The sequence below is a fragment of the Pezoporus wallicus genome, unplaced genomic scaffold (genome assembly GCF_028554395.1).
Source record: "Pezoporus wallicus isolate ANWC-B61680 ecotype Strahan unplaced genomic scaffold, APGP_CSIRO_Pwel_v1 contig_8403, whole genome shotgun sequence".
NCBI lineage: Eukaryota > Metazoa > Chordata > Aves > Psittaciformes > Psittacidae > Pezoporus > Pezoporus wallicus.
Genome location: NW_026641953.1, coordinates 232,881 through 242,933, shown reverse-complemented (window position 1 = coordinate 242,933; position 10,053 = coordinate 232,881). Strand labels below are relative to the sequence as shown.

The 10,053-nt window shown below is 54.4% G+C and overlaps 1 protein-coding gene across 1 annotated transcript; it reads right to left on the bottom strand.

Moving 5' to 3' along the window:
- Window positions 1–4,995: 4,995 nt before the first annotated feature.
- Window positions 4,996–9,771, bottom strand: PTGER2 (prostaglandin E receptor 2). Its single transcript, XM_057426317.1, has 2 exons — window positions 8,898–9,771; window positions 4,996–6,674 (listed from the first exon to the last, which is right to left on the bottom strand). Exons 1-2 carry the CDS (start codon window positions 9,747–9,749, stop codon window positions 6,429–6,431), a joined length of 1,098 nt encoding a protein of 365 aa, XP_057282300.1. The 5' UTR covers window positions 9,750–9,771; the 3' UTR covers window positions 4,996–6,428.
- Between the last annotated feature and the right edge of the window lie 282 nt (window positions 9,772–10,053).

The following is a 10,053-nucleotide window of genomic DNA, read 5'->3' as shown; positions in this document are numbered from 1 at the left end:
CTTCCAGCCATGGTGTTGAGACCCAAACCCCTACACAGCTTTATGGTCTGACTTGCTCAGAAACCCTGGGACCTTTGTTCTCCTCCTCCATGAGCTCAGCTCATGAGGCTGCTAACAGGGTCTCATTTTTACCTAATAAACAAGGTCTGCAGGCGAGGTCACAGCCTTTAGCTCGAGGGGCAGGGCAACAAGTGATCCATCATGTTCAGTGAAGCCTCATAACTTTTACGGCCCCTTTAAAAGACAGATGCTTGACATGAGTTTGACACTGTTTAGTCTCTTGTTTTTGAAGATTGAGATCGTTTTGGGAACTGCACCAGCTCTGGCAGATGGGAGGCATTTCCCTGTGGATTTGATGGACATGAATGTTTCCATGTTTCAGGGAAATCCAGTTAAAAAAAGCAGCTCAGCATGGGAAACCCTTGTGATTTCCAGGAGCCTCCCCAGACAAGTTGCCTACCTCAGGCTTTTGAGTAGGGATCTGATGTGCCCTTTACAAATCTCTCATGCTGCCTCTGCCCCCACGGCAAAGCCCATAAGCATCAGGGAAGCCTGGTCCAGCCCTCAACACCGGCTTCTCTGACTCAGAGAAAGGCAACAGGTCTCCCTTCAGCATGCATCAACTGCATAAAAAGCAGCAAGCAGGAATATGTATCATTGCATGCCTCACCTAGATGCTCTAAAAGAAGAGGTGTTACCCAGGGGTGAATGCTAGCCCTGCTGTGCATGCACAACACTGCAGCAAACAAGCAAGTGGTAGCCTAGGGTTGCTCACCCCCTTGCCGAGCCATGGCAGCTGTATTTTTCACTCCACATCCCAGCTGCGTTTGTAAAACTTCCCCTCCTTGTGTTTCCAGTCACTTGTAGATCATCTCAGAGCTCTGGATGGATTTTCCCCAGCCCTTCGGTTGTCCCCTTGGTTGGTTTTGCTGCAGCAGCGCATCTCCCAGCCAGAGGGGGAGAACCCTGGGGGGCCTGGCGGGGATGCAGGGCTGCCCTCATCCCAGGGCACAGCGCTATCCCTGGCATCCCTCAGTTCAGCCCCCAGCACACCCGGGTCCTGTTGGTAGCAGGAGGGCTGCACCTCCATCCCACAGTCCTCCCTTATGCATCAGGTCCTGAAGCCATGGCCAGGTACTAAAGAGGGACAGACACCTGGGAGCAGGCCAGTAACCAGCAAGTTCTGCCAAGCAGCCAAAACACCAACAACTCAGGCAGTTTTGGGGAAAAATCAGACAAGACCTTCACCTCCCTGCAATGCTGAACCAAAAACCAGAATGAAAACATTTGTTATTATTCACATTGCAAAATAAGCTTTAAATTGTGGCTGCAGAGGTAATTCTACTGCAACCCTGCTACTTCCAAGTCTTCAGAACCTCTTAGAATGACAGGCAACAGGCTTGAGAACATTTCTTATTCTGGGTGTCAGTGTTGTGCAACAGGCTCTGATTTCAAGTCTATGGTGTTTGGGATACCCCAACAGTCTTCCTGGAAAGGGCTGATACCCTTCCTTACAGGGCTGTAAGGTAAAATACAGCCTGATTCACCCTGCAAGCTCTCCCCTCTGCAGATGCTGTAGGTGGACAGTGCTCGGTGTTAGTCCCTGGTGACCAAAAAGGGACCCGGTGAATCCAGGAAAATGGGAGATGTGGGGTGACCCTAGGGAACCAGAGGAATTAGAGATGTTCCATGTTAATATATGGGGAGGCAGAGATCCTAAACCAGCTGCAAAAGCGGTAACAACTACAGTGAAGCCAAATGTTTTTCTTTTCCCTGCACTAGAGCCATGGGGAATTGCTATCAGCTCTGACATCCGAGGTAAGCACTGGCACTGCTACAAAGCTGGCTTGGGAGCCCAGCGAAGCCATCTTCCCTTAAGTCGCTTCCTTGCCTCATTCATTTAACCCAGTTTAATAGCTACCACACCGTACGCCCTCCTGGAGCCAGTGCGATGAGCTCACTGCCCACTCCCTGCCTGGAAATGCAGCTGCCTCCCACCTGGCTCTCTCCTTCATCCCAGGCTCCTTCCAGCTCCCCAAAGGACTGGACCACCAATCCCAAGGGTGTTCTGCAGGGGTGATAGGCTCAGACACGCAGCACATCACATCACCCACCTCTGTGGCTGTCACCCACGTTTGCTGGCCCTCATGAATGTGTGGCTTCTCCCTTGACACTCTACAGCTTAATTTCCAGATGGAAATGCAGCCCTAAAGACCTGTCTGGCACTTTCTTGCACCAGCAGGTTTCTGGTATGGAAATGAAAGATAATTAAGGGTCAGCACAGGCAACAAAATGACATTTGGGCATCTTGCATTTAAGCCAAGCAGATGTTGATTGAGCTGAAGAGAGTCAAATTAATTTGGCTTTCGTAATGTTTCCTGTGTGATGTTAATAAAAGCAGGCTTTTGTGCAGGCTCACGGCTCACGATACAGAGAGATTCATGGCACTCTGCATCCTTACAGAGCTCTAATTAAGGCTCTCATCTGAAAGATGGAGCAGGAGGGCTGATTGCTTTGTTCAGTTTCTGGGATGGGGGGCAGCAGTGGACAGGGCAACCCACGGCCAGCAGCTCAGATTGGGCCTGGCCAGCACACCCCAGCAGGGGGTCTGAGACACCCCCCCCCCCCATCCCTCCACAGAGAGTGGTGTGGAGTGGTCCCCAAGCAGAGCAGTGACCACAGCATCTCCAGGTGAGGGATCCATCTCTGCATCACAGATGGCAAAGGGACTTGGGGGGGTTCCTCTCTTTGTGTGCACCAATCTTCTCTCCAGCTCACAACCAATTTCTTCTTTTCATTTTTGCATTACATTTCAGCCAAGTCATTTCCCTGACCTCACTTGCCAGGCTTGCTGTCCCTCACTGGGGACAGTTCACATGCTGTAGCATTTACCTGCACAAAGCAGATTCCAGCTGGATGGATGTGAGGAGGCTGTCTCCCAGTCCCACATTTAGAATCATAGAATAGTTAGGGTTGGAAAGGACCTTAAGACCATCTAGTTCCAACCCCCCTGCCATGGGCAGGGACACCTTACGCTAAATCATATCACCCAAGGCCTCGTCCAACCTGGTCTTAAACACTGCCAGGGATGGAGCATTCACAACTTCCCTGGGCAACCCATTCCAGTGCCTCACCACCCTAACAGTAAAGAACTTCCTCCTTATATCCAATCTAAACTTCCCCTGTTTAAGTTTTAACCCGTTACCCCTTGTCCTGTCACTACAGTCCCTAATGAAGAGTCCCTCCCCAGCATCCCTATAGGCTCCCTTCGATAGTGGAAGGCTGCTATGAGGTCTCCACGCAGCCTTCTCTTCTCCATGCTGAACAGCCCCAACTTTCTCAGCCTGTCTTTGTATGGGAGGTGCTCCAGTCCCCTGATCATCCTCGTGGCCCTTCTCTGGACTTGTTCCAACAGTTCCATGTCCTTTTTATGTTGAGGACACCAGAACTGCACACAATACTCCAGGTGAGGTCTCACAAGAGCAGAGTAGAGGGGCAGGATCACCTCCTTTGACCTGCTGGTCACGCTCCTTTTGATGCAACCCAGGATACGGTTGGCTTTCTGGGCTGCAAGCACACACTGAAGCCGGCTCATGTTCATTTTCTCATCAACCAACACCCCCAAGTCTTTCTCCACAGGGCTGCTCTGAATCTCTTCTCTGCCCAACCTGTAGCTGTGCCTGGGATTGCTCCGACCCAGGTGTAGGACCTTGCACTTGGCATGGTTAAACTTCATGAGGTTGGCATCAGCCCACCTCACAAGCGTGTCAAGGTCCCTCTGGATGGCATTCCTTCCCTCCAGCATATCAACTGAACCACACAGCTTGGTGTCATCGGCAAAATTTCCTGATGAGGAGCCATAAACCTCCCAGAGAAACAAGGAGCTGGTAATTAGTGGTCAGCAGCCAAGCTGGAGGGAGCAGGTCAATGTCAAAAGCAGCTCCCAGGAGCATCCCACCTTTAGCTTGTCCCCTTGGATGGACCTGGGTCCTCTTCCCGCTGCTGTCACATTCTTCAGCAGGCTGGTCCCTGCAGGATGTGACCCCTCTGCCATTTCCAACGTGATAGCATTCTTTCCTTTTCTCTCCATCTTTTGTGTGCCAGGCAGCCTTTCCTCCTGGTTTCTAAAAGGATTAGGCAACTGATCCTGAAATTCCAGTGTGAGCAAGCAGGTCACGACCATCAAGACAAATAAAGCACACAGATCCACAGCTCTTTTCAAGCCAAGCACCCACTGAGACAGGATGGGGTACACTGAGCCCTAAACCTAGAAAGTGCATTTGCTGCTGCTGTGTGCATGGATGGGGAAATAATTGGGAAGGGGGTAACCATGACCAGTGCAGCAGATGGGAGCCTGCCCAACCTGGGCACCCAGGGCTCAGCAACGGGGTTAATGACTTCATTGCATGAGTTACATGACAGTGGGAAGCACCCCAGCTGCAGCCCTGTGTACAGGGCATGTCTTGCAACCTCCCCCATACCCTGCCCAAAATTCCACAGCCCCACTGAACCCCCAGCCACAGGGCGCTGCCAGAATCCCGCCGGCAAGGCTTGAGCAATAGCAGCCCATGCCTGACATCTGCCCACACACAGCTTGGAGGCCAGTAAACTTCCTGTGGATATTGGCTGCCTGACAGAAGTGACATAAATTCTGCCTTTTTTAGGGTGGGTATTTTTTGGTTCTGTATTTTGATAACAGGTAGGAACTTTGCCTGCCTCTCCCTGGCTTCAGGATAGAGGAGCCTTAGGGAAGAGCTCAGAGTGGGGGTATTTCCGAAGCTTGGGGGTCACGTTGCAGAGGTAAGGCAAAAATGCTACCACTCATTCATCAGAGTTTATTTTTGCCTTGTAGGAAATTGGAGGCACACGTTTCCCCTCCCTGCCTCCCCTTCCCCCGTCCCTGAGGCTTCATCCCACCAGTGTTCGGTTTCCTCCAGGAGCCAGATCTACCCAGAGGTGCAGCTTACGCACAAACCCACACATGATTCAGCAGGCTCCTTTGAAAGACATTTATTATTTAAATAATAATATATTAGCTTTACATCACCTCAACAAACAAACCTCAGAAAAGCTCCGAATCACAGCACCTTTGGGCTCTTTGAGCAGAGCAGCAGCCCTAAGATGGACTTGGAAATGCCCCACTTGGAATAGCATCATGACACTGCACATGCTCGATGCAGCACAAATGGGAGTCCCCCAGCAACTCCCTAATGGCAGCAGTGATGGTCTTGGGACCGCAGGGTCAGATGCTCCTGATGCTGGTGAGGACCAGTCCGGAGCCCTGAAGAGCAACAGGCATTCCACAAAACAAACAGCGGTACTGAAGGACACTGCCTGTAGGGCAGGATTGATGACCTGGATGGTTGTGCACTTGGGGTGTCTGGTTTTGTTGGGGTTTTGTTGTTTTCTTTTCCAAATAAAACCTCTAGAGAAGCAAAGCCCCTGAGCAGGTTTGTCCCACGCCAACGGGAGGGCAATGGAAGGCGCTTTGTGGGCAGCCCAAGAGGATGAGCCCTCCTCTGTGCCAACCCAAAACCCACCAGCAGCATCACCCTGGACGTGGGCAAAGTCCATGGCTGTGACTGAAACCTCCTATTCCCTGGTCGGGTTCTTTATTCCCCTTGTCAGTTCCTACACAAATATAGGGCAAAGAAAATAACAAACTGGGGCTCAGGAATGTCCACACAGCTCTGCTGCCATCACAGCACTAGGGAAGTGCCAAAAGTTTGACTCTTTGGCTTTTTTTGTGCCCCTCACATATGCTGGACTGGCACCCACTGGAGTCTAAAATCTCTGGGGTGGGAATGGACTGACAGACACATGCATACAGACCTACACCAGATAAAGTGTATTTCTTTAGGCAACCAGCCTACCAAATAAAGAATAGTATTTGGGGATACAGTACTCCCTTCTTCTCCTACCCAATCACTAGGGACCTGGGCACAGAGACAGGTGCTTGCAGCAATGGTGACCACACAACCCCACCTCCAGGACCTGTACCCTGCCAACACGCTGCCTTTAGCCCAAAATCACTGTGAGGACCCTTCTGGGAAGCACACCAGCAGGAAGCTCTGCTCCCTGACAGCCCCCACTGAGGTAGTGTTATAGAACATCACCCCATGCTTCACCCCCTGACCCTCCCACAGCACGGCTGAATGCAGCCTGCACCCTTTGCCAGGCAGGAACAGCCCCATCATCAATATCCAGGTACTCACCAGCCCTTACAATCTTGTCCCACTCTATTTTTTGCCCCATGAGAGACCACACTGCCTTACTTTCAAGACACGTGGTGACACCTGGATGGGCCACCTGTACCTGGTCCACCCAGCAGCACATATGTCTCTTTATGGGCCATAAGGCAGAGCTTCATTAACATCTGTCAGGGCTGTGCTTCACCTGGCAGACGTCTCCCACAGTGGCTGATGGATCTACTGCCCACAGGGGTTCATCTGTGATGCCAGGTTAGGCTTTGCAGGGGATGGAGTCTGTCTGTCCTGGCTCATGAGGGTCACTTGGCAGCACAGCACTGAGCGCATGAACCGCAGGACCGGCGGCCTCAGGATGGCGAAGACCCATGGGTCAATGATGGAATTGATAGAGAGGAATCTCAGGGCCAGGAGGTCCCACTCGTGGTTGTCCTTTTTCTCACTGAACTTGTTCACATAGGCACGGATCTGCAAAACACAACAGGGAGAAATAATGCTGGGAATGGGTTTCTAGGATCGAGCATCCTGGGGAGATTTGATTGGGTTGTCACAGCACATTCGCTGCCTCCATCAGGTCAAATGTACTTTTCGCTAACGAATACCAGGCGTGTGCTCTGTTCTCAGCTCTCAGCATGCAGGGAGGCTTCAATTAGCCCTAATGCAATTAATCCAGCGGCTGCTTAAGGAAGTGGTGGGTCTCACCTTGAAAACCACACTGGATGAATAAACGTGGAAGATGGAAGGGATGCAGCATGCTGGACCACTCCAGTCCTTCCTGCACTGTGCTGACTCATAGCAGCTTACGAGGCTTCCTGGAAGGGTGACTCAGCACTCCTTACTCATATGGGTCGAATCGCCACCCCCTCGCTTCAGGGGACAGGGGATGCTTGGATGCGGATGAGAGCTGGGGGGCAGCACAGGATGCATGAGCATCCCTCCTCTGGCCAGGATCCATTGGGTACCACCCAGGGATGGTGCATCCAGAGGGTGGCCATGGTTCAGCCCATGCTGAAGACTGTCAACAGCGGAGCACTTCCAAGGGCTGCCCCAGGCTTAGGGCTTTTTTGGAAGGATTTTGTGGTGCTGTAGCCTGATGCTCGCTGGGTTCACGTGCCCAGGCTGGTCCTGTGGGCATTCCCAGCCAGAGGAGAAAGTGTCACGCCAAGAAGGCACCAGCAGTGCTCGACAGCTTGGTTTGAGATGCTGCCAAAACACAGCCCAAACACAACCCCACATGGGAACCAGGTGATGGGAAAAGAAAAGCCAGCTGTACTTCTGGATAAGCCTGTATCTGCTACCAGAGGGCCCATGGGATCCCCATCAGCAGCACATTCCCATCCTGCCTGCCCCAAGCAGACCCATAGAGCCTTGCCCACGTGTCCCCATCAAGGAATCCCACTTTACAGTGACCAGAGCACCCAAACCCAAGCTTTTTCAGGACATGGTGAGAGTCATCCATCACATGTGGGCCCATTAACGGAAGCTGAAACGTCTCTCAGGATGTTGAGTCTGGCTTCTGGGATGCTCATGAGCATCTGGACATGACTGCTCTGTCTTTCCTCTGTCTTAAAACCCAGGCGGCCTGGCTCAGCTACAGCCTGTGGTTATTTTATTTTCCCCTGTGACAAGAAAGGGAGTGCAAAGGGAAGGTAATGTCTATTTAACTCCATGAGCACAAAATTAGCACTGGCTGTGCTCCCAACCTTGGTGGGGCTTGCTTCTAATGGGAACAAAATGACCTTCCGCGGTGGCAGGCTCAAGCATGCAGGCAGGGAACATGAGTGTCTTGAGGTGCTCTGGAGTCCACCATACTGCTGGTGTAATATGGTTTGGATGGATGAAAAGCTGCCCTTTGGAGGGGGAGAGCCGGGGCAGCATCAGGAGACTTGCCCTCTTCCCTCCCTCACTTGGCTGCAGTGTTTCAACCCCGTATTTCTGCTGGAAGCCTCATGCATGGATATGGCGCAGGACGTGGGCACAACCCCTGGGACAAGGCATGCTGTGGCCCATGTGCTGGATCTCTGCTCCCAGCAGTCACTCACCTCTGTGCCCACACCCCAGTGTTGTTACAGAGGAGTAGAGACCTCTGCCTGCCCACATCTTCAGTTTCATTCTTCCTTCTTGTTACAGAAATCCGGAATAACTCTGCCTGCTCAGCACAGATATCCACTCTCTCCAGCCCAGTGGCATCTCCTTCATCCCCATTTTTGGACATCTAATGTATTGCTCTGCCACCACTCTCACCTCCACCATGAGTGCCCGGTTCTCAGGAACCACAGGGAAGTTGTGTGGTTCAGAGGATGCCACCCTGCCTGAGCCACACTGACTTGGAGCCTCTGCGGGCACCTCTCCTCCTGCCACCCCATCCTCCTGCCACCCTGTCATCCCTGCACCCCGTTCTCCTGCCACCCTGTCATCTCCCCATCCAATCCTCCTACCACCCCACCCCATCCTCCTCCTGGCCCTGGGGATGCAGGAAGTGGCTCCCCCAGTACCCCCAGGGATGTGCAAACCGCCTGGAGTCTGTGCCAGAGCTGGGGTCTCCCACGGTTCAGGAGGAGCTAACCTTTGACCTCAACCCTTGAGGTGTGGGCAGTGAAGTTGGGGGGAGGTATATAAAGGGAGGGAGGGAGAGAAACGGGAATGCTGGGAAGAGGGACCCCATCCCAGGGGAGAGGTGGTCACACTCACCGTGAAGGGCAGGGAACAGATGACAAAGGTGATGGTCATGATGGAGAGGAGGAGGAGGTGGTCGATCTCCTCGGCCATGGAGAACATGCGCCGGCCGCAGCTGCTGGCCGCCCGGGGCTGCTCGAGTGTGGCCAGCCGGCGGGTCTTCTGCCCGCGACGGTGCATGCGGGCCAGGTTGGCAATGACGCTGAGGTTGCAGAGCAGCACAGAGAGGATGAGGAAGAGGAGCAGGGTGGCATAGAGGAGCGAGAAGGTGACGTCCAACCCAGATACCTCCCTGCCGCTGTTGTGCTCGGGGTAGTCCAGGTGCATCTGGATGAAGCACCAAGTGCCGGGGCAATACTGCACATACTGCCCAAAGCCCACCAGCGGCAAGGAGCAGAAGGCCGCCGAGAAGGTGTAGATGGCAGGCAGGACAACCAAGCCCGTACGGGGGCTTAGAAAGCGCTCGTAGAAGTAAGGCTGCCCCAGGGCCAGGCATCGCTCCAGCGCCATGGTGAAGAGGATGAGCATGGTGGCGAGGCCGAAGAAGCTCATAGCAAAACCAAAGTAGAGGCAGATGTGTCTTCCTTGGGGCAGGGTGGTCAGGGTGCGGTTGTGGTGGTAGGAGGCCAGGACGAAGGGGCTGACGGAGCAGGTGCCCAGCAGGTCGGTGACCACCAGCGCCAGCACCAGGACGTGGAAGAGTGCGGGCGGGCGGGCGCGGGGCCCGCGGCGGCAGCGCAGCAGAAGCCCCAGGGCCAGGAGGTTGCCCAGGAGCCCGGCGGAGAACATGAGCGCGCTGACCAGCGGGCGGGCCCCGGCCGGCAGAGCTCCGCCGACCTCGCACAGCCCCCGGCCCGTCCCGTTCATCCCGCCGCTGCCGCACAACTGCGCCGCCGCCCGCCCGCCGCGCCAGCACCGCCCTCCCGCCCAGGGCCGCCCCGCCCGCCGCCCCCGAGCCCGCCCCGGGCCGTCTCCTGGCACCGGGACACGGGTGGTTGGGACACCCGACGGCGAGTTCGCACCGGGGCCGGAGCGGGAGCCTCTCGCACGGGCAGTCCCGAGGGGATACGGGAGTCCCGGTGAGGCGCCGAGAGCATCGCAGCACGGCCAGCTCCCGTCCGGTCCCAGAGCGGGCCGGGAGCCCCGAGGCGCAGCCAGCCCCGGTACGGCT